Genomic DNA, 24,317 nt, shown 5'->3' with positions numbered 1-24,317 from the left:
AAACAAAAACCTTAAAGGCTTAAACCCTTAAACCTGTGCGCCGCGTTCTTCTCCTTCATTCTCTCAAACACACAATTTTGTTCTCAAATCCCTCAATTGCTTTCGGTTTTTACAGTAAGATTTCTTCCGATTCTTAATATACAGTATCCTCTTCTTTCCATCACCACTTCCTTCCCGAATTTTTGCGTCGATTTCAATTTTCGTCGTGTCTGGATGGAATTTAGCAAAAGAGACGAAATTGATTGCCGTTACATATAAACCCTAATTTCGAGCTCTATCTTTGTTTCTACAGGTTTCGATGGCTATTGACGGGAGTTTCAATCTTAAACTTGCGTTGGAGACGTTCTCTGAACGTTGCCCCAAGGTGGATGCTTTTCCTACTTTCATTTCGATTATCAGCAAGGTAAGTCCTAGTAATTGTTTCCCTAAGCTTGACTTAGACATTTGTGTTCGGGTGTGTTTGAAATGTTTCTTCTTTTTGTCTTCTGTGTGGTGGGTTTGTTTAGGGAGAAGAAGTGGTGGATAACGAAGTTGTGATTAATGCTTTATCGGATGTATTTCTTCACCCGGAGCTTACGATTCCATTGGTTCATTGCTTCCTTCCCATCATAAGAAGAGTTGTAGATAGAGTGGTTGGTCTTCTTCATTTAGTGGGTGGTCTAAGCTCAAGTACTGGCTACTCAGAGGATGTGTCAGTCTTGGAAAATGCCATGAAGGAAGGTGTTAGTGTGATCGATTTTTATGTTCGGCGTGGGCAAAGGCTGGAGCTTCATGAATGTGCTTGCTTGGCATTCAGTCGTGCTCTTCATATGAATACGTCTTTGCTAGGGTAAGAGGGACTTTATTTCTATATTTTCGAAGCTAGAAAGAATATACAAGATGAAATCTGTCATGTAAACAAGCAATAAAGCTAAGAAATATGTTGAAAATTTACTTTGGTTTAGTCAAAAAAAGCTCGACTAGTCTCCTAACAGAAGTTTTCCTAATTTTTTTAGGTCTATTCTAAGTTATTTTAAGAAAGCTCCACCACCATACGAGCGAATTCTTGTGAAAGAAATAATTTCTGAGTCGCACATTGAGGTATGCTTGTTATCTTTGACATTTATAGATGTTAGAGCATCCTATGTAAATTATATGATATCGTTATTATTCTTATGATTTTTCTACTCTTTGGTTGGTTTCATTGGATATATATATATTTTTCCCCCTGAATCAGGCTACTACAGCTCCATACTTGCTTTGTCTTCAAGTATCATATCGTTTTCTGGTTATTAGACCTGAGGTTTTCTGTAAGCTGTGGGATTGGTCCTGTTACTTGGATTCCATGAAAAGGCTCTCTGACTGTCCCAGACAAAAAGGGCATTTCTTGGAAAAGCATAGAGACGCTGTGTGGTGTGGGATACAAATTCTTTCTGTTGTTTTGAGATGCAATGACAGAATGGCAGGATGTTATGGTTTTGAAGTAGAGGAAGCACTCTCATGCTTGCTACGGTATTGCCCTTTTTAGCTAGACTCAAGAATTCTATATTTGGTTATCGTCTTAAGTTCTGTTTCTAAAGGGTTGTTTTTACATTCAGCTGGGAGGAATTTTGTCAGGATATAGAAATAGAAAAGGCTGGATCATACATTCAATTGCCAACATACACGGGGTTGAGGTCTTTGCAAAATTTTAGTACCCTTGTACCTGGGACTCTTAAGCGACAATCAGCAGGGGTAGAAGAGAAGGAGCCGTTGATGAAGATGCGGAGGCTGGACACCTGGTCGGTTCACGTTGTGTTAATTTGAAATAAATTTCTGACTGATGTCTCATGTACTTGATTTTAATTTTTCTCATTTCGGGTTGATTCCTCCTTCCTCTTCAATTCAGGGATGTCGAATCTTTCTCTGAACCATTTGAAATTCACTCTAGGGTGAAGAAATCTTTTGAAATGGTCTCATTGGCTGTTAGTCAAAAAAGACCTGTTCTTCTGTATGGTCCCTCAGGCTCTGGAAAGTCTGCCCTTATTAGAAAGTTGGCTGATGAGAGTGGTAACAATGGTATGATATATCTTTAATATCTACTTATATTTCTCTCAAGTGTTTTTCTACTTAACTAGGTTCAAGGAACTTTCTACTTTACTGGAAGAGGAAAAGCAACTATCTTGAGATAGTACTGTGCATACTAATGCATTGAGTGTTTTCACTGTTAAACTGTAGGCCTTAAACGGAATTATTTCTCATTTGATTTTCTTTCTTCTTTATGCCTCTCTTTTTTTTTCGATAGTTGTATTTATCCATATGGATGATCAACTTGACGGGAAAACGTTGGTGGGCACTTATGTGTGTACTGATCAACCTGGCGAATTCAGATGGCAGCCTGGCTCACTTACCCAGGTTTGTTGCATGGAATTCAGATGGCAGCCTGGCGGTATCTATCCTCCTACGATTACGTTAAAATTCTTTTTTTTCCTTTTTGGCAGGCTATTATGAATGGTTTCTGGGTGGTTCTTGAGGACATAGACAAAGCTCCATCAGATGTTCCCCTTGTCTTGTCACCTTTGCTGGAAGGCTCATGCTCATTTGTGACCAGCCATGGAGAGGTAAATACTTTCTTTTATGCTCCTCTCTAAACTTCTTATGAAACATTTCTGTAAGGCACACACTTTTTGTGCTTTTCCTCAAAGATGTATTCAAGTTTCAGAGCTTCTTAACTTTTAATCTTTTCGCAGGTGATACAGATAGCAGAGAGTTTCCAACTATTTTCAACCATATCTACACCCGAATGCAGTGTATCACACATCAGGGAAGGTATATCTGGCAGACACTAATTAATTGACAGCTTAGCTATTGCATTCGTTGGCCTGATCCTGCGCTAGACCTACCAGTGATATCTGTTATCTTGCTAAAGTAGCGTGATCTAGGAATGACATACTGACATAGTTGCAAATTAGGTCAAATGGTCTTTTTGGTAGATAATGAAACCTACAACGGAATTTGTTGCTTGAAGTAGAAAGTCAATTGTCAGAGGAGATTAAGAGGCTCAACAGACGGCTGTTATAGTGGCTTTTCATGTTGGCTATTGGTCCCAGTTAAAATGGCTAATCTAATGACTGATTAATATGGCCTTTCGCAAATAACCAACCTACCTCAATGTGCTTGCTGGATTAGTTTCCTCCAATGCTATTGATGTTCGCAACACTAACGAAGTCTTGTAACTATTCATATTATCACGTGGCTTTAGTGCTTAGGGAATACCTTACTTTTTTTTGCTACAAATAAGATTTATCTCAGGAAACCCCTTACTTTCCTTGCCGCAAATAAGATTTATTTCAGGAAACCTTAATGATTTTTTTTTTTTTTTCTGGTTTTCTTGGATGTAGCTGGAAATTCTCTAAGTCCTCTGTGGAGGAGAATTGTTGTTTACCCTCCAGATCGTGAGAGCTTGCTAAATATTGTTGGTGCTCGGTATCAAAACCTCATACCTGTTGCAGAGAAACTTATTGGTAGGTTCCTCTTGAACATACGCCCTTGGCATGGATACTGTACTCACAGTTAAACTATTCCATCTTCGCAGAAACTTATGAAACTGTCAACTCTGCTCTTCGTCCCCAATTTTCCGGTTCAAAAACTGAAAACTCAGTGACTTTCAGCTCTCCAAGTAGATTTTCACTGAGGTAAGCATATTTCCATTAGTTTTCTTGTTCTTAATGGTTTGGTCTTTCTATTCTTTCTGAATGGTCGTCATTTTCAGAGATCTGCTCAAGTTTTGTGAACGGGTTCATGGTCTGTCCTCGTATGACGGTCATGCAATTTCTCAGGAGGTCTGATTCTTTAAGAGTTGCGTTTTTTAGTCGTTTATTCTAATTTTCATATATTTAATTCGGCTTACTTTGTGCTTTTTTCTCAGGCAGCAGATATATTCTCTGCGTCTTATATGTCAACTCAAAACCGAGTGACAGTAAGTGAAATTGTCGCTAGCATTTGGAATGTTCCCGTTCCAGGATCTCAGCATAAGCCCCCAATTCAGGTAGCTTAGTGTTCTTGACAGTGCGTTGCCTTTCTGCTTTGAGATTTTTACTAATTTTTCAATGCACTGCAGGAATTTTCTAGAACTCTAAAAATTGGCAGAGTTTCTCTTCCCCTTGGTGAAACTGCGGTTAGTTTTTAAACCTCTCTGTCCTATTCATTAGTCAGAGCCCCTTATTGATGTTCTTCTTTTTTTTCTTCAGTCGCATGATCGCTCAAGGTTTGTTGAAACACGCACATCCACACGGTTACTTGAGAAAATAGCTCGCTCTGTCGAGTACAACGAGCCAGTTCTCATGGTAGGAGAAACAGGGACAGGGAAAACTACTCTAGTTCAGAATCTTGCACAGTGGATCGGACAGAAACTCACTGTTTTGGTGTGTTTTGACGTACATTCTTATAGTGACCTTTATCGTAGTGGTTTTAATTTTCTTATTATTATTATCATTTTTTTTTTTGCAGAACTTGAGCCAGCAAAGTGATATAGTTGATTTATTGGGAGGTTTTAAGCCTATTGATGCAAAGCTTATGTGCAAAATGCTGCACAATGAATTCCATGAGTTGGCAAGAGATTCGAAGATGAAGGTATTTAAAACTTTCTCTCTTAGATTTCCTCCTGCTCTTATTCCTAACCTGATATACTTCAGAATGAATTTATTGGATGAGTCATGAGTCCTTTTCGTTTTTGGTATCCAGGATGATTCAGACGTTATGATATGGCTGCGAAAAACATTTAGAGCCAAGAGGTGGGATAAATATTTGATAGGGTTAAAGAAAACTATTGACCATCACATCAAAACTTGGGAAAAAGGGTCTAAATCTGGTAGGAAGAGGAAGACACCGGAAGAGATTGAGAGTTGGACTTGTCTGTCCCAAAAAGTGAAGAAGATTCATCAACAGATTTATTCAGGTGGAATGGTTTTTAAATTTGTCGAAGGTGCATTTGTGACTGCCCTCAGGGAGGGATATTGGGTTTTACTAGATGAAGTGAACTTAGCCCCACCGGAGATATTGGGCAGGCTTATTGGTGTTCTTGAAGGAGTGAAAGGATCACTTTGTTTAGCTGAGAGAGGGGATGTAATGGGCATTCCCAGACATTTGAATTTCCGTTTGTTTGCTTGTATGAATCCAGCCACAGATGCGGGTAAGCGAGACTTGCCGTTCTCCTTCCGTAGCAGATTTACAGAGTTTGCTGTGGATGATGACTTGTGTGATGATGACCTGGAGATATTTGTGAGGCGATTCTTAGGTGGACGTGAATCTGACAGTAAGTTAGTTGGCAACATTGTTTGCTTTTACAAAGAAGCTAAAAGGCTATCTGAAGAAAGCTTGCAGGATGGTGCTAATCAGAAGCCACAGTATAGCTTAAGGTCTCTTTACCGTGCACTAGAATATGCGATAAAAGCAGAAGGTATTGGCGGATTTCAGAAAGCATTATATGATGGATTTTGCATGTTTTTCCTCTCTTTATTGGATGCTTCCAGTGCCAAGATTATGCACCCCATAATACTACAACTTATCTCAAGGGAAAGTAGCCGTGGGCAACCACTTCAAAGATACTTGGGAGAATTAAAAGGCAGTTCTGATGAATACGTTATGACGAAGAGTGTAGTTGAACACCTTAATCATTTGGCGCATGCCATTTTTATCAAAAAATATCCTGTTCTCTTACAAGGACCAACATCCAGTGGAAAAACAAGCCTTGTCAAATATCTTGCAGCAATAAGTGGAAACAAATTTGTTCGGATCAATAATCATGAGCAGACAGATATCCAAGAATATTTAGGTTCCTATATGACTGATTCTTCTGGGAAGCTTGTATATCACGAAGGAGCGTTGGTGAAGGCTGTTAGGGATGGACATTGGATTGTCTTAGATGAACTAAATTTGGCCCCATCTGATGTCTTAGAGGCACTAAACAGACTGCTTGATGACAATAGGGAGCTTTTTGTGCCTGAGCTGCATGAGACAATCTCAGCGCATCCGAATTTCATGCTCTTCGCTACACAAAACCCTCCTGCTTTATATGCAGGACGCAAAATACTCTCTCGAGCTTTTCGTAACCGTTTTGTGGAGATTCATGTTGATGAAATTCCAGAAGATGAACTGAGTGAAATTCTTTTTAAGAAGTGTAGTATTGCAAAAACTCATGCTACAAAAATGGTTGAAGTGATGAAAGACCTGCAGCGCAACAGGCAGAGTAGCAAAGCTTTTGCAGGAAAGCATGGATATATAACTCCAAGAGATTTATTTCGGTGGGCAGATCGGTTTAGGGAATATGAAGGTAAATCTAATGAAGAATTAGCCAGAGAAGGGTATTACATCCTTGCAGAAAGGCTGCGTGATGACACTGAGAAGCTAGTTGTTCAAGAGGTGCTGGAGAGACATTTCCGGGTCAGTCTTGCAAAAGATGATTTGTACAAAGAGGTAAGTTTTGTTTTCTGATTTGAAACTTTTATAAAAACTGTTTTTTGATTATTGAACTCGCTCATATTAGGTTGCCTGAAATTAGTTTATATTGTTTGTCTTCGAACTTCATATATCCATTTGATGTAGCTGTATCATACAGTGAGCTCTGCTTGTTCTTGATCTTTTGCATTTTCAAAGACACTAACTTTCATTCTGATAGATTATGTTTCAAGGAAGCTGTTGGTTTTGCTGAATTATTACTAAGCGTTACTATTACTGCATCAACTAAGTTTTGCTATTTCTTACGCTACTCTGATGTAAGTAGATAATGATCTCTTCTGTTTTTTATTTTTTATTTTTTTCCAGGAGTTCCTTAAGCTGGATCAGCCGTTTTCCAGGTAATTGCGTTTCCCTCATATATCTTCTTAGAGTGAATCATTGTTTTTATCTTGTACACTCTGAGCTGAATTTTATGGTGCTATTATTTTCAATCTTTATATAGGAAAAGCAAAACAGTCACCTGGACTCGAAGTATGTGGAGACTATTTTTCCTCATCCAACGTTCTTATAAATTGAGTGAGCCTGTTCTTCTTGTTGGTGACACTGGGGGAGGCAAAACAACAATCTGCCAACTACTAAGCGAGAATAAGGGCCTAAGATTGCACATCCTTAACTGCCATCAATACACAGAAACATATGATTTCCTTGGTGGGTACTTTCCTGTGAGAGACAGATCCAAATTAGTCACAGAATACGAGAATCAAGTCAAGCAGTTAAAGCTCTCTGAGGCATTGGCACCTTTTGGCCAAGAGATTGACCTTTCTGCAGATATTGGTAGAGCTGAAGTGTTGATCAAATCAATAGAGGTAATTCTAGAGAAGTTCAAGAACGATTCAGTAATAGGAATGGCGGCCACTCCGCAGAATATTGATGTTCTTGAGAAAATACGGAACAATATGGTGATGCTGTATCAAAAATGGCGTGCAATTTTTGTGTGGCAAGATGGTCCCCTTGTGGAAGCAATGAGAGCTGGAAATATGTTTCTTGTGGATGAGATATCCTTGGCTGATGATAGTGTATTAGAAAGACTGAATAGTGTGTTGGAACCAGGCAGGAAATTGTCGTTAGCTGAGAAAGGTGGTCCCGTCTTGGAGGAAGTTGTAGCTCATGAAAAGTTTTTTGTTCTTGCTACCATGAACCCGGGTGGTGATTATGGAAAGAAGGAATTGTCACCTGCACTTCGTAACCGTTTTACTGAGATATGGGTCCCTCCTATTACAGGGACTGAGGAGCTGAGAAGTATTGCTTTGTCTGGCCTTTCCAACTCAAAGGAATCTGATATCGTAAATCCCATTATTAACTTCTGGGAATGGTTTAACGGGTTGCAGACTGGGAGAACGCTTACTGTCAGAGATCTCCTCTCTTGGGTTGCGTTTGTCAACGTGATGAATGAGAGCTTAGGACCCGCATATGCTATTCTTCATGGAGCATTTCTCGTGGTACTTGATGGTCTAAGTCTTGGAACTGGTCTTTGTGGGAGAGATGGTAAAGATCTTAGAGAAAAATGCTTCAATTTCCTATTAGAACTACTTAAGGTTTTCACTAGCGATACACTCCTTCTGGAACTATCAAGAATGGAGCAATATGGCTGGGGTGATGCCAAAGCAATTTGTCAAGAAAGTAAGAGTGTTCTGAATAAGGACATGTTTGGCATCAATCCTTTTTACATAAGTAAAGGTGATGAAACTCCTGAGATTGGTGGATTCGAGTTCTTAGCACCAACGACCTGCAGGAATGTGCTTAGAGTATTGCGTGCTATGCAGCTTTCAAAACCAATTTTGTTAGAAGGTAGCCCTGGTGTTGGAAAAACAAGTCTGATAATGGCGGTTGGTAAATATTCTGGCCACAAGGTTGTGCGCATAAATCTTTCAGAGCAGACTGACATGATGGATTTGCTGGGATCGGATTTACCTGTGGAAAGTGATGAGGACATGAAATTTGCGTGGTCTGATGGAATTCTCTTGCAGGCTCTAAAGGAAGGCTCCTGGGTTTTGCTAGATGAACTGAACCTTGCCCCGCAATCTGTTCTAGAGGGTTTGAATGCCATTTTGGATCATCGTGCTCAAGTCTTCATCCCAGAACTGGGCTGTACCTTTGAATGTCCCCCGACATTTAGAGTTTTCGCATGTCAGAATCCTTCTTCTCAAGGTGGTGGCAGGAAAGGTCTTCCCAAGTCTTTCCTTAACCGATTCACAAAAGTTTATGTGGACGAGTTAGTGGAAGATGATTACCTCTTCATCTGTCGCTCGCTTTACCCATCTATTCCCAGTCCACTGCTTTCAAAGCTTATTGCTCTCAATAGACAATTACATGATGGTACTATGGTATCTCGAAGATTCGGTCAGGATGGCTCACCGTGGGAGTTCAATCTACGTGATGTGATAAGATCATGCCAGTTTATGCACGGTAATATTTAGAGTTCTTTTAATTTTTCATAATAGCATTTCCAGGCGACGGTAGTTGCTTAGACTAATTTGAGTTCTCGTGTCGTTTCAGGGGCAACATATGACTTAGAAGTTGAAAGCTTTCTCAATGTTCTTTATGTTCAAAGAATGCGTACCGCAACTGACCGCAAGGAAGTTCTGAGTATCTATAAGGCTATTTTTGATAAATACCCTTCTATAAATCCTTATCCTCGGGTTCAGCTAAATCCTGGATACTTAGTTGTGGGAACTGCTGCTATTAAAAGAAATTTCACTCAGACTTATGTTTCCAGTGAGCAGTTGAAGATTTTGCCTGAAATCCGTCAGAATCTGGAAGCTGTTGCACATTGTGTGCAGAATAAATGGTTGTGCATCCTAGTCGGACCATCGTCATCTGGAAAGACTTCAGTGATCAGAATATTAGCTCAGTTAGCAGGATTTCCTCTTAATGAATTGAATCTTTCATCTGCGACTGACAGCTCTGATCTACTCGGTTGTTTTGAGCAATACAATGCATTCCGTAATTTCAGATTGGTGGTCGCTCGAGTTGAGCATCTTGTTGATGAGTATAACAGTCTGTTGTCACAGTCTACCCAGGAGGCCCTTTTGAGCAAAAGGAAAAGCTTAGTTTCCAGCTGGCTTTCCTTTTTATATAAGATTGATTCCTGTCTCTTAGAAAACCCTTCATCCTTCTTGAACGACTCTGTCTCACTCTCTAAATTAGTTGAAATTGTAGAATATCTGAGAAAGGTCTTGGAAGAAGGTCTTTTGCCAGTTAGTTGGTCAAAAAAGAATCTGGACCAAATCATGAAGACAATATTGAAGCTGAAATCCGATGAGAAGAAACAGTCAACGAAATTTGAATGGGTGACTGGAATGCTGATAAAGGCAATAGAAAATGGAGAGTGGGTTGTTCTTGAAAATGCAAATCTCTGTAATCCCACGGTAAGACAATCTCCCTTTCTAATATCCTGTTACGATTTCATTTCATTTGGTTTTACCCATGTGACCTTTATGGGTTTGTATGCACTACTAATTAGAACCAGCTCTGATAATTTTCCTTGTAGCTAATTGCTATCATTAACTTAAATTTCAGGTACTTGATAGAATCAACTCTTTGGTGGAACCTTGTGGATCAATCACTATAAATGAATGTGGGGTTATTGATGGCGAACCTGTAACTGTTATTCCACACTCCAACTTTCGTTTGTTCCTGTCTGTTAATCCAAAATTTGGGGAGGTGTCAAGAGCAATGCGGAATAGGGGTGTTGAGGTATTTATGATGGGGCCTCATTGGCAGCTGAATGAGGAAGATTCTAACAGTGATGAGCTCGTGCTGAGAGGTGTGGAAAGGTTTCTTGCTCTATCAGGTATTCCAGGTGACAAGCTGGTTGCCTCCATGGCCAAAGCACATGTTCATGCATTGCGTAATGGTCAAAGCATTGGTGTACGGATCACGTATCTTGAGCTTGAACAGTGGGTTCACCTCTTCCAACTGCTGCTCATGAATGGTAATCAACTTCTGTGGAGCTTACAGTTAAGTTGGGAGCACATTTATCTCTCTTCCCTTGGAGTAACTGATGGAAAAGATGTTGTTGATCTTGGACGTGATACGTATTTGTCAGATATTGAATCATTTATAGGTGGGGGTATGTGCCTACCTGGGGGGTGGCCAAAGCCTTTCAATTTGAGAGACTTGATGTGGTACTCAAGAGAAACAACTGTTAGACAGAATTGCATGTATCTGGAGTTCGTAGGAGCTCAGTATGCATTAAATCAGTCTGAAATAAGCTGCAATGTCAATTTGAGAGATGGGAAATTGGCTGCTGGGGAACCGAGAATAATTTATACTATTGACTCTCGGGCGTTAAATAGAATCTTGTTTCCTAAAGCCTTAACTGGGTCAACTTGTGAAGCAGATACAGCAAAATTTGACCATGGTTCTGCTTCAAAGAAGCTATTATATGCTGCCAATTGGACAATGGAACAAGCAACCGAAGAGGATATTCAACTCTATCTGGCGTGGTTTAGTTGGTTTAGTTCCAGGCTGCAACAATACTGTCCGTTTTTCCTGTATTTTCTCAGTATGTTGAAAGATGAGTTGCAGCATCCAATCTGGAGTCATATATTTCGATGTCGAAAAAACCTGAAATCCCTCTGCAAATTGGATCCAGATGCTGTTCCAATTCCGATGATGTCCTCCAAGTTGATTGATATAGCAGCATCAAATGTTCAGTCAAAACCTTACAGTAAACCCCTCTTTGAGTCTCTCAACTCTGTTGGCGTTCTTCGGCTTTCCTATCAGCAATGGCTTGCCGAAAGTAACTATAATCACACCGATGTATCCTCCTTTGTTCGCTTTTTGGATTCGCTTCGCGCATTGGAGAAGAAAATTCTTTGCGAAATTGTTGGATCACCTTCTTTCAGTGTGTTGATTCAGCTGTACACAGAAGTTATTGAAAAGCATTCATTATTTTGGTCTCGTCTGGTCTCTTCTTCAAATGAGTATATTTTGTTTTCCTTTTGGTCACTGATAAAGGCTGTCAAAAAGTTGCACAGTTCTTATCCTGAAGAAGTTCAAGTAGTTCTGGTACGCCTACCATTCATTTGTGCCATTTTATTTTTCTCTAAGTTATTAGACTGGTTGCTCAATAATATCGCTGGCTTTCTTCTGTAGGAGGAAAGCAAAAATATTAACCATATAGCTTTGCATGGTGACCCAGAAAAGTCTTTATTATGGGCTTATGGGGGGCATCCTTCCTTGCCGGTATCTGCAGAGCTGTACCATAAGCAGCAGGAATTTCTACAGCTCTGCAGTACAGTTTGGCCATTGAAATTTGAATCAGATGAACAAGGTTGGATATCTGAATTTTTTGGTACTACCCCTTTGATGGTTCTGTTAGAGAAATTAAACTCTCTTCTGACATATGTTGGGTGTTGGCAGGAAATGATCATCTTAACAAAGCCATTGCTTTCTCTGGCCCTGAGCTATGTTTGCTTGCCTTGGAAGGTAATTTTTCTTCATGAATTGCTCATCTCTGTTTCACTGTACTTATCTCCTCTAATACTAGTAGACTGCAATGTTCAAGAAACATTGCTGAGCACTATTTATATTCTTGTCTTCAAGCAGATGTTAATTGATTGTTGTGGCTTAACGTAGAAGTATATGAAACTGAGCCATTTACTGTACAGAATAGTCAGAAAATAAACTACGCCAAGAGAACTTGGATGAAAAATGCTGAATGTTTCTTAGTGATATCTATGTTTGAAGGATATATGATGCCTCTTATATTGATTGTTTGAAGCTGTGATTGCTTGATTGTGATATGATTCTCGTTATTGTATTTTTCTGTTTTGTCCTTCAAAAATTTACAGGTCTTTGCATTTCATCATACATAGCGGACAAAGATGATAAAAATTCAGTAGCTGCTGTTCAGCTGAATGAGATCTACCAGGTTTGTTTTCTTTGTTATACTGAGTGTAATCAGATGTCTCTATCTGCTACTCACAATTGACCATCATCACCCAGACGTTTTCGAAGAGGCTGGAACTAGAGAGGAAGAGACTGGAGGATAGAGTGGGTTCCAGTGAGAATGATAATATTGAAAATAAATCTGTTGCATGCTGTGGTTTCCACCCAGAGAATGTGGCTACAGGGTCTGGCTTCAGCAGTTGCGTGAAGATATGTTTTATTGTTAGTAGTGAAAGTAGTTCGTTAGACGTAGAGTTACTTGCTGTACTGCAGCACCTCTTGGTGACTCTATCTACTGAACATAAGGTTAGTGGATATTATTAAGAAAATGTGCGTGCGGTGCGCTACTCTTTGTATATCCCTGGTTAAGAACAAGTTTCTTGTTTACTTCTCCAAAACTTACTCTTTTGAGTTACAGGATCTTGTGGACGTTCGAAAACTGCTTAAACCTGCTCTAGAGTATTCGTTATCCTCAACAAGACCTCCACAAACTCTTGTAGCTCATCAAAAACTCCTGTGGGCAATTGATGCACGTGCCTCTGTACTAGGAGGTAAATAAATTTGGATATTCAGTTATATTTCTGTCTGCGAAAGTTAACTTGCTAATTATTTTTGTCTTTGTTGCAGTGGACACCAAAATTGCTGGTTTTGTTCTCGAGATGTGGTACTGGTGGCATTCTGTTTTGTGGAAAAATAGTCAAATCGGTCTCATGGTATACAAAATTAAATGACTTTTGTTCAGTCGTCACTTAGATTGCACATGATGTAACATCTTTCTTTCATCTCATGTTCACAGGGCCTACAGAGTATCTCAACAATCGGCAACTGTCCGGTTCTTTCGCCTTCTATGCTTATTCAGCCTGTGAAAACAGCTACCGTTGATCAGATTCTGTAAGTGTATCTCCATTATGACGTTGTGTGACCTTAACATTTAGTGTGGCAGCTCTTTTCTTCTGATCAGTTATGAGCATGTTAACTTTCCATACTTTTCTTTGCATTTTGGTATATCTAACGTTCATCTGTCACCAATATTGAAACATTGCACTGTGACTGAAATGCTTACCCTCTAGGATAACGCACTTTGACTCTTGGATGACGGAAAATGGTCTTTTGATGTTTATGCAGGGAAAGTGCTTTTTCTGTGAAGGATTATCCTGTTCAATCAATGAAACTTCTTTCTGCTTCACGATTTCTATGGAAAAGCTCACAACCCCATCAAGACATGCCTGGTTCTTTACTGTCAATAGCGCGTTCCCTTTTCCAACAGGTATTGGAGTCGTGATAAGTTTGAATAGTTTCATATGTTTCTTTGCTTATTGTGTGATTTTATCTTGATTTCAACCTCTGTAGATGATATATACGCACAAAAAGTCATTTGAGCCTGAAATGTTTGCTGAAATTAAGTCTGCATTCGATGCGATTGAGAAGGAGCAGAACATGGTATGAGTCCAAAAGCTGTATTTTCTTTTCTTTCTTTCCTCTTTCTTGTTAACATATTAAAGTTTTCTCAAAAGTTTATTTTGTGGAAAATAGCTACACCACCAAGTTTATGTTTCTCTCTTTTCGTGTATGCAGATGGAAGGCATTCAGAATCTCGTCTCACTGATCCGCTCATCAACCCATCAGAAATTGAAATCTGTTACGCACTCATTTGTCGAACCATTGGCGAAACATCTTTATTCTAAGTGCTCATCAAATGGTAGTGTATATAGTTTTTATATAAGCTGTAATAATTATCGCCTTGGCAAGTTAAACCGTCCTCGATGGGTGTAATTGTTCTGACAACTTTATGCCCAACTTTTGTAGAATTCTACGTCAATCTTGGTATGGCCTGGATATATCTTGGAGGACTACGCTTCCATCTTTTGAATAGCTTGGATGTGATAGATCCAGCCATGAAGATCACTTGTAAGCTGTCAGAGCTAGAAGATAAAATTTTATCGCTGAAGCAAAATATCGAGGTGGTTTTTCTTTGCATTGTATAGGCTCACAATAGTAGTTGCATATTGTATGTGTTTGTTTTTATTGATTAACCTATATCAATGTATTAACAGGTCCGGGGAGAATGTGAGTATCTGTCTGGAATGCTTTATACTGGCAACAATGACGAAAGAACTGAGCAGACACTGTCTAAGCTCAAAACTGAATGTAAAAACTTGCAAAGGAAGGTATGTAGCAGCCACTGTAGTTTCTCTCTCCCCCTCCTTTTTTGTGATTAATATATGACCGATCCCATCTCTCAGTGTTCACTTGTTGTTCTGAAACAGGTTATTTTTCGCTCTGATCCTAGTAAGTACCAGAATTTGAGAAGAGCGCTGGATGAGTTTGCGGGATTTCTCACACGTCCTATAAGTCTGATCAACGAAATTAAACTGCTTGATTGGAACCAGGTTGTTGAGCAAGTTTTCAACTGGCAGGTATGTTGCTGGCATGACTTTCATTTGTATTTTTTTTTTTAGTTTTATCCCTCGAACCTCATTTTTAAAATCTTGTATCCTTGAATTCTGCAGGAGACGGCAACATCTTTTATAGATCGGTTGTCTAGTGATTATCCCGAATATGTTGATATAACTCAGCCAATACAAGTTTCGGTATACGAGATGAAATTAGGTTTATCACTCTTTGTCTCTGGTGCTCTCTTGGGAAAAAGTCTCAACAAAGTTGGCATAGATATGGTTGACTCTGTCATGGTACTTACCTTTTATTTATCAGAAGTGTTTGTACATGTCATTTCGTGTAGACAAAAAATTAATGACTTACAATCCTGGCAGGAAACAATTTATGCTTTAATGAGATTTCCAAGGGGCTCCTCCTTAGCTTCAACTACCTACATTGAGAGCTTGCCACCACTGCACCTTTCTCATGATGCAGATTCTCGTGCTAAGTCCTTAGGTCTGGATGTTAGCTTGCTGCACAAACTGATCTCGGTTTCAAGTTCAGAAGATTCAAGAAAAGTAACTATTCATATGATTTCCCGAATTTACAATATTTAAATTTATGATTTTTCTACCAATAATGAGGTTTGTCAGACTTTTAAAAGTACTTTGTATTCATTATGTTCTGCTTGATTATTGTAGGTCTCCGAGTTGCAACTAAAAATTGCTTTATACAAAAATCTGCATGCTCGTGTTTTGCATTTTGTTGCCAATGCTGGGCTAATGGATAAAGCTTCTTTTGAGGTAAATTTGGTGCTTAGTTGTATGTCATGTGAATATGTAAATATGTTTTCTAACGTTGCAAGAGTTCTGCAGATATTAGGTAGAATTTATTTTGAATTGGTGAGAAATTGGATGGAGATGAAGTTTCAAGTAAGGACAAAGGCCGACGCTCTCTCTGGAATTTACAAATTTCGTTCCCGTGACTTCAAAATTGAGAGTGTCATGGAAGTAGATATAACTGCCCTTGGCAAGTACTTTCCAAATGATAGTTTCTCAGAATGGCAGGAGTATATGGCTGATGATGATATGAAACTTATGGTAAACCTTTCAGTCTTATGCTCCACTGGAACTTTTAATTTTCCTGTTTATCACTTCTGATTTTTCTTTTGCTCTCCACAGACACCAACCAACCAGGATGAAGAAAATTTGGAGGATGATTGGGACTTGATACAGGAGCATCTGGATAATATATATAGCACACATAATGAGTTATTTGGCTTCTGTGATCTCTCTGAAAAGGTATTGGCAACAACCGTTTCTATATTCAAATCTGCAATTTTTGCATCAGTACCAGTTGCCATTCCTTTGTATCTAACAAGACAATATATTATATGTCAGTCTGGAAGATTACGTATTACTGACAGTAGAACGCTGGATTCATTCACTGATTCTTATGAACTTGGAGTCAATATGATCAAAGGTGACCATCAGACACTATTTCTCGCCTTTGTTTATTTAATGTGGTTAGATTAGCTAGATTTAATATATTTCTGGATTATCTCTTGATTCGACCAGGACTAAGGGGTTTATTTACATCAAGCTTGGATGCAAAACTTGTTCCCGAACACCTACTTCGTCTTTGCGTGGAATACCAAAAAACTTTCACTTCTTACGATCAGTCTGCCAGTAAATACAACTTTTACAAGGTCTGCTAACTTTTTGCTTCCTAAAGAAGTTCATCTTCTCTTATTTATTTTACTGTGTTCTGACAATATCTTTTATAGGACTTTGATGGTCCTAAGCTGGGGAAAATGGTCAAGTTCCTCATCCCACTTCAACGGAAAATTTATTCTTTATTGCAAGAACAGGAGGACCATCCTGGTCTTCAGAAACTTTCCGATGTCCTTCGAATGCTCTTGGATATTCCTTCAAATACTCCGCTGGCAAAGGTATATACTCAAATCGGTTATATAAGACTGTATCCGTCAGCAAGAAAACAACTGTGCGGTAACAATGTTTCTTGATATATGGAAAGTATTAATGCAATGGTAGCTTATACCCACGTAATAACGGCTTCGTATTGCCGTCCTATTTGATGTCCTTTTTAATGATCTGTCATAACCATTACGTTCTTGTTTGCCATTGTTCGTGAAGGCTCTTTCAGGATTGCAATTTCTGCTTAGCAAGGTTCAGAAGCTACAGGAAGAGGGATGTAAATTGCCCATCTCTGGTATGGATTTAATTTTCTCTTACACTCGGTTGATTATGGACTCTCTTAATTAGTCATACAATTTGTTCCGTCCGCTATTTATTCTAATTATCAGGTGTCACATTGTGTTTTTCTGTCTCGTATAGATCTTTTGGAGCCAATTATTTCCCTCGCAAGCTCTTGGCAGAAGGTTGAATTTGAGCGCTGGCCTACATTGCTTGATGAGGTTCAGGATCAGTATGAACTAAGCGCTAGGAAGGTAGGAATAGTTAGAAATTTTTTTAGTTATGAACAAAATTACTATTAAGGGTAACACCAATACTTTTACTCTTTGCAGCTCTGGCTTCCTTTGTTTTCAGTTCTGTTCCAGAAGGATTGTGTTGAAATTTCAGAACATGAAAACGAGTTTATTTCACAAAGGTGTGCGCCAAAGGAATATTGTGGTGCTTACATATGTATATTTGCAAGTATGCGGTCATCTAAGAGATCTTTTTGTTGCAGTTTGGTGGAGTTCATTGAAACGTCAAATATTGGTGAATTTAGGAGACGTCTTCACCTTCTCTTTTGCTTCCTTCTTCAATTAAGTATGGGTGGCTCGTTGGGAATGTATTCAAGGTTAGCTGCGTATGATCTAATAGTCACATAAATTCTACTTTCCTCGTCCGTCTCAATCTGGATGGGTTTAAAGGGGTTTTAGCATCATTCCTTCAGCCGTCACTTTTGGCTGCACATCCACTGTTTACACTTGCCATCTAACTTGACTGTAATTTCTAGGCTGACTGTCTTTTCGCCTTTAACTTATGCTTTTACTTTGACAGTGATTCACACAAGAGGAAGGTGGAGATTTGCTACAATATTTTTGGATTCTATAGTCAGTTCTTACCGGCGTAAGCTCCTTTATAATTCTGTCTTGAATTTTATTAGTAAGATTCTTTGGCCAGGGTAGTGTTCTCAATTCAAGTTTCTTTTACCAGTGTACTGGAGCAGTTAGATTTGAATAGAAAAAAAGTTGAAGCTGAGTTAAAGGAGGTTCTAAAACTTTGTCGGTGGGAGAGAGCAGATAATTATCTGTACACTGAGACTACTAAAAGAACCCGGCAAAAGGTCAAGAAGCTGATACAAAAGTTTACTGTAAGTAATTGGTGACTCTTCTTTTTCATTTTCTAGTGGTTATATAAGTTCAAATGACGGAATCTCATCAAAGAGATTTCTAAATGGCACTTTTTTCCTTGAGCAGGACATGCTGCGGCTCCCTGTAATGCTTGATAGGCCAAACCTAGCTAAGGAACGAGTTCAATGTCTCCCTCTACTAGGTCCAGATCTTATGAATGTAGCATCCGACATGAGGATCGAGGTTTTAGTTAGTGATTTAGATGCAGAACAATTGAATGACAGGTATACCTTTGCATCTTGTGCCTTTCTGCACTGTTAGAAGTTTATGGAAGCTGAACCCTCCATCATTTATGCTATGAACTTTTCTTGGTAGGTTTTCCTGGTATGCTGCTTGGAGGAATAAATTAAAGGAATCGGTGGGAAGCTACCACCAAGAAATGCATCTTAAAACATTGCTGATGAGTGAAGGTTCGTTCGTACACTTCAATTCACTCTTTGGTTCTATATGGTCGTTTTTTTTTGTTGAGGGGAGTCTGCATATTCTTAAGCTTGCAAAATATATTTGCAGAGCACCACAATCCTTCCCCCGTGTATCAGGGTGATTGGAAAAATTTGTGGAGTGCAGTCGCTAAGATTGGTGGAAAGATAGCTGGCTGTTCAGAATTATGGAGAAACAATGACAGAGATGTTGCAAAAAAGAGGGAACTGACTGAACTTCTCAAGTTATTAGAAAATAGTGGTTTGCAAAAACACAAGTTCGAAAATGTAGAGGTAGAATACTTTTGATTGTCTATTTCTTTTTATGTTTCTACTTTCTGGTCATGCTTTATTTATTGATCAACTATGTTCTCTGATGATTTCCCTTTAATAGGTGTCAAAAGATTTGCTTAATCAGCCAGCATACGACCCAAAGCATCTGCTGCTGCTAACACATACCAAAAGTAGCATACATGCTTCCAAGGTTGTGGAAGATCAAAACAAGGAAAATTCACTGGTTGAGTGGAGAGCGGCAAATGAATTTTACTTCAAGAGCTTGGCTTCAGTGCAACTCTTGTTAAATATTGACCGAAAACACTCAGATGTTACATCGGAGCAGGTATATTTTGGTGCTTGTAATTTATATCTGGGCTTCTCTGAGTCTTATTTTAACCAGTTGTTTCAAACTTAGAGTCGCCCACTAAATTTCCTATGTTAACAGGTTAAGCGGTCAATCTCATTTCTCAACCATCTTGTTGAAATACAACGTCAGCAAAGGAAAACTGCTTATGGCTTCGCTGAACTTCTAAACCGCCTTCGCCAATGTGTTTTATCTTTAGCAAAATTACTGGGGGACTCAATTGAGGGGGACAGAAAGGACGATTCCGTGTTGAGTTTTCCCCGAAATCAACATGCTATCTTCAATTGCTTGTGGCTACAGAAGGTACTTCAGCTTCTAACTTGAATGATTGGCATTGAACCTCTGTTGCTACAACACTGGGTTAACTTGTTACTTATTGTGATATTGCAGCAACTATTTGATAACGTTAGTGCAATGCTTCTTGAGGAGTTGGCGTTGCTGAGAACTATTGGAAGTACACACTTGGACTCCTGTCAAACTGTTAAAACCTCATCACATAGTTTGCTCAGCTTAATAGAAAAGCTAATTCCCATCGCTCAAAATTCTAAGGTGCAGAATTCTTTGAGCTTTTTTCTTAATCTTTATTTTCTGTTATTTCTTGCAATAGTCTGAATCTGTGTTTATCATCAGGCTTCACTGGATAGGCTTCTACTTGACTCCAACGGTTTTATCATCACGCCAAGTAGCTGTCTTAATCAGTTTGTCACACAGCATATGGTTCAGCTTCTACACCAGAACTTTGATCGGCTTACAGACCTTGAGAATCAAATTTCGACTTTCTGTGAAGACAATGAGAAAAGCTATGCTAGAGACGTTCTACTTAATCATTTTTCCCCCGTGTTTAAAGAGGTATCCCTGTCTTTATTCAACCTTAGTGGATTCTGTTGACCTTTTTTAAGATGCTATCCCAGCAAATATATTGTATTTAGGTTTCTTAGAGTCAGATTTAAGAAATGTATTTAATGCAGGGGAAATTGCTGGCTGAAAATCTGAAGTCTTTAGTTAATGCTGGAGACCAGTCAACTGGAATGGAACCCAAGGAACAATTTGCTTTTGAAGAAAACCTTGCAAGGACATTTGCAAATGTTAGGGTTGTGATTGGAAAGCTTTGCTCTTATAAAGACGAAAATGTTTCTCAAGAAGAGGAAGGGAAGATTACTACATGGGATTGTCTGTTTAAGAAGGCAGAAAATGACCTGAACCTTGATAACCTATGTAAAATGCTGTCAGAAACATTTGGTTCCATTGTAAGTTGGATTGTCTTTTGAAGTTCGTGGATGCTATTTTTCTTTTATCTTTAAGCTTGAATTGAACTCAGGCTGCTATCTTCACAGGCACAACTGTTGAACTCATCGGGCGTCCTTTCAGCTTGTATTGGAGACCAGTTGAAGCAACTTCAAGCTTTTTTGGATCTTTTATTGAGCTTTGGCGATTGTTACCTCCAAGAGTTTTTGGCCATAAGTAAAACGGTATGTTTTTATCTTATGCTGTTCTTTCAAAGGCATCCAGGACAGATAGTTATACTCGTCTGGGCTCTAAGTTATCCCATTTATTGAATAACTGGATACGTTGTGCTTTAACTTTTGGTTTGTAGGTGTCAATGATAACCCATGTCCTCGCAAGTGTTCTTGCCGATCTATTTACAAAAGGATTTGGCATCTCCAAAAACGATGAAGATGATGGATCTAACGCTGACAAATCAGAAGCGGCAGAAGGTACTGGTATGGGAGATGGTGTGGGTACAAAAGATGTAAGTGACCAAATAGAAGATGAAGATCAACTGCTCGGCACAGATAAGAAGGTATATATCGTCTTTTCCTTATTGCCACCCATTCCTGAATTTTGCATGGGATTTTTTCACAAATTTAGATTTTCTTCCGTTGTCTCTGCAGGAAGAGGAAGAGAAAGAGCAAGATACTCCGGAAGATGTGCTGAGTAAGAATAAAGGCATTGAGATGAGCGACGAATTTGATGGGAAAGAGTATAGTGTTAGTGAGGATTCGGAAGAAGACGATGACGGCGAGGAAGGCGAGGATGAGCCGTTAGACTCTAAAATGGGAGATGCGGGATCTGATGCTGAGAAAGCTGATGAAAAGCCGTGGGACAAGGATGAAGATGAGGAGGCAGGAAATATGAATGAGAAGAATGAATCTGGACCATCTGTTGTAGAGAAGGACACAAAGGAGCTAAGAGCCAAGGATGATGGTGTTGACACTGCCGATGAGCCGGATGAGTCCAATACTTCTGACAAACCGGAAGAAGGAAACGATGAGAATGTGGATCAGGATAATTTTGGTGACACAGAAAATTTAGAAGATAAAATCCAGAACAAGGAAGAAGCACTTGCAGATCCACCTGGACTAACTCCTGATGCGGGCAAGGAACAGGTTGATGATGAAATGGAAATTGACAAAACAGATGAGGTCGAAAAGGAAGATCCAGCAGATCAGCAGGACGAACCTTGTCCAGAAGATAAGCATCCTGAAGAAGGTGAAAATGATCAAGAAACGGAAGAGCCTGCTGAGGAAACAATAGAGGCTAGGGCTGAAGATGTGTGTGAAACACTCCAAACGGAAGATCCTGGAAATGATCTTGAACAGAAATCTGAAACGGAACCAATAGAAGGAAAAGAAGTTATATCAGAAGATATGAAGCCGAACTTCTGTAATGATAATATTTCTGGCGTAGATTCTGGTTCACAAAATCCTCATGGATCTAATGGGTCGGGAGCTGGAAGCACAGCACCACAAGAAGATTTGTCAGCTACTAATGTTTCGGATGAACTCACGGATTCAATGGATCTGCCTTCGGGTAGTAACACTGAGATGAACTTCACGATGACTGGGTTGGCCAATGGTGAGGCATTGACGGACAACATACCAAAGATGGAATTTCCTCAAAACCAGTCATCTACATCTCAGCAAACCAAGGTGAATCCGTATAGAAACGTTGGTGATGCATTGAAGGAGTGGAAAGAAAGAGTTAGAGTCTCCTCAGACCTTGGAGAAAAGCAAGAGGCTGAAAACGAGATGGAAGACCCTGATGCTGGTGAATATGGTTTTGCTTCTCAGTTTGATGCAGGAACTTCCCAAGCTCTAGGACCTGCGTTGCCTGAGCAAGTGAACACAAATATGAGAGAGGGGGAATCTGAGGAAGAAAGACTCGCAGGTAATCAAGATGAAGCCTCTCCGATGGATACTGATGATGTGAACCCTGAAAACAAACCTGCTGTTCAGTCCAAACCGTCGATCAGGAATAGCATCGCTGAACCGGTCCAAGAACCAGATACAGACAGGACCCACCAAGAGAGCTCTCCCATTCAAAATTTTGATGATGGCAACAGCAGGATGGACTCTATGGTCTCTGTCGACAATACCTTCTTGGGGGAAGATTGTAATCCGGACTGGATGCAGGTGACTGACAAGGACTCAGAAAACAATCAGGATAATGAGGAAGATCCTGATGCCAGAAGTAATGCAGTTAATCTTTGGAGGAGATGTGAGTTGCTTACTGCGAAACCGTCTCAGGAACTGGCTGAGCAGCTGCGTCTTATCTTGGAACCCACACTTGCTAGCAAGCTCAGTGGTGATTACAGAACGGGTAAAAGGATCAACATGAAAAAGGTTATTCCATACATAGCGAGCCACTATCGGAAAGATAAAATTTGGTTGAGGAGGACAAAACCAAACAAGCGTGATTACCAGGTGGTTATTGCTGTGGATGATTCCCGTAGTATGTCGGAAAGTGGATGTGGTGATTTTGCAATTAGAGCTTTGGCAACCGTATGCCGAGCTATGTCACAGCTTGAGATGGGAAGTTTGGCGGTTGCAAGTTTTGGTAAGAAAGGAAGCATAAAGATGTTGCATGATTTTGGACAGTCCTTCACCACAGAATCCGGTATCAAGGTTAGTCGTCTCATTTTTTACAACCCCATGTCGCCTTCTCTGCAATTTCCCTCCTCTTCTGATTGCTCATAAAAAAACATGTCTTCTTTTTTGTGGTGCAGATGATCTCAGGGTTAACATTTAAACAAGAAAATCTCATTGAAGATGAACCTGTCGTCAATCTTTTGAGAAGCTTGAATGAAATGCTTGAGAATTTGGCCAGCACAAGGAGACAGTCTTACGGGAGCAACCCGCTTCAACAACTTGTGCTAATCATCGGCGATGGCAAGTTCCATGAGCGAGAGAAATTGAAACGATCTGTGAGAAAGTTTCTTCAGCAGAAACGTATGGTGGTATATCTTCTTCTTGATAACGCGGAACAATCGGTTCTGGATTTACAGGTATGTTCATTCTTCCTATCTATGGCTTATATTCTTGATTTACAACTACTTTGTCATGAAGCTAAAAACTGTTTTTATTTTGTAAACAGGAATTTGTTGCACAAATGGTAGATACTAATACTCCTCAGAAGATTGGCCCTCTAAAACAAATGACATATATGGATTCCTTCCCTTTCCCGTACTACATTGTGCTGAGAGATATCGAAGCCTTACCCAGAACACTTGGTGATGTCCTGAGACAGGTAACTTTCTCAATATCCATTTTCTTTTCCTTTTTAGTGTGGGGAAAGAAAAAAACACTGTCAAGTAACTTAATATAACAAAAATGTCCACTATTTTGTTTTGTTTTTGCAGTGGTTTGAGCTGATGCAAAGCTCGCGGGACTGAACACTTTTTGGATGAGAAAGGTCGAGGGCTACAATTTTGGTTTTGTCCGGTGTGATTCTTGCTTAGCTTTAATTGTATGCATTATGTACAAAAACCATAGTTATTCACAACGGAACCACAATGCTGTTATTTATATCCCTATATATAAATAAGACCCTCTTCTTTTCTCTTTCGATTTCCCACAAGTGGTACTGTTACTTGCATCTTTCATATGCTACATGTTTTCAGATTCGGTTCCAGTTCAGTTCGTGAATTTTTTTAAAACCTATTTAAGTACGTACACGTATTTTCAAATGTATAAGTTGCTATTATCAACTGTCAATCAAATTTTTCGATTTTGATTCAAATACGGAAGTACTATAATTAAATATAGAACTCCAATTCAATGGTTTCATTAAGTAAAACTTGATCTTTGTCTTAACCCCATTGAAACCATAACAAACTCAAAGCACAAATTGG

The 24,317-nt window shown here is 39.4% G+C and overlaps 1 protein-coding gene across 1 annotated transcript; it reads left to right on the top strand.

Moving 5' to 3' along the window:
- Nucleotides 1-24,011, top strand: LOC18008682 (midasin). Its single transcript, XM_024155539.1, has 63 exons — nucleotides 1-114; nucleotides 293-403; nucleotides 507-829; nucleotides 996-1,080; nucleotides 1,217-1,491; nucleotides 1,578-1,760; nucleotides 1,868-2,037; nucleotides 2,264-2,373; nucleotides 2,460-2,579; nucleotides 2,709-2,787; nucleotides 3,360-3,482; nucleotides 3,554-3,653; nucleotides 3,731-3,800; nucleotides 3,887-4,006; nucleotides 4,079-4,135; nucleotides 4,209-4,382; nucleotides 4,468-4,590; nucleotides 4,702-6,432; nucleotides 6,781-6,812; nucleotides 6,917-8,880; nucleotides 8,971-9,842; nucleotides 9,994-11,487; nucleotides 11,575-11,752; nucleotides 11,842-11,907; nucleotides 12,273-12,352; nucleotides 12,427-12,675; nucleotides 12,788-12,920; nucleotides 12,997-13,082; nucleotides 13,166-13,260; nucleotides 13,495-13,636; nucleotides 13,720-13,809; nucleotides 13,945-14,068; nucleotides 14,176-14,330; nucleotides 14,424-14,537; nucleotides 14,637-14,786; nucleotides 14,880-15,059; nucleotides 15,141-15,323; nucleotides 15,447-15,548; nucleotides 15,621-15,845; nucleotides 15,927-16,046; nucleotides 16,146-16,227; nucleotides 16,323-16,453; nucleotides 16,532-16,696; nucleotides 16,902-16,977; nucleotides 17,103-17,215; nucleotides 17,294-17,376; nucleotides 17,458-17,571; nucleotides 17,775-17,843; nucleotides 17,931-18,087; nucleotides 18,194-18,351; nucleotides 18,443-18,537; nucleotides 18,638-18,840; nucleotides 18,941-19,165; nucleotides 19,268-19,489; nucleotides 19,577-19,735; nucleotides 19,817-20,035; nucleotides 20,155-20,433; nucleotides 20,521-20,655; nucleotides 20,781-20,987; nucleotides 21,079-23,091; nucleotides 23,193-23,471; nucleotides 23,561-23,713; nucleotides 23,826-24,011. Exons 2-63 carry the CDS (start codon nucleotides 299-301, stop codon nucleotides 23,856-23,858), a joined length of 16,152 nt encoding a protein of 5,383 aa, XP_024011307.1. The 5' UTR covers nucleotides 1-114; nucleotides 293-298; the 3' UTR covers nucleotides 23,859-24,011.
- Nucleotides 24,012-24,317: the final 306 nt, after the last annotated feature.

Source organism: Eutrema salsugineum, unplaced genomic scaffold, assembly GCF_000478725.1.
Source record: "Eutrema salsugineum unplaced genomic scaffold, Eutsalg1_0 scaffold_9, whole genome shotgun sequence".
NCBI classification, from domain to species: Eukaryota; Viridiplantae; Streptophyta; class Magnoliopsida; order Brassicales; family Brassicaceae; genus Eutrema; species Eutrema salsugineum.
The sequence above is the reverse complement of the archived record's forward strand: the minus strand, read 5'-3'. Positions and strand labels throughout refer to the sequence as shown.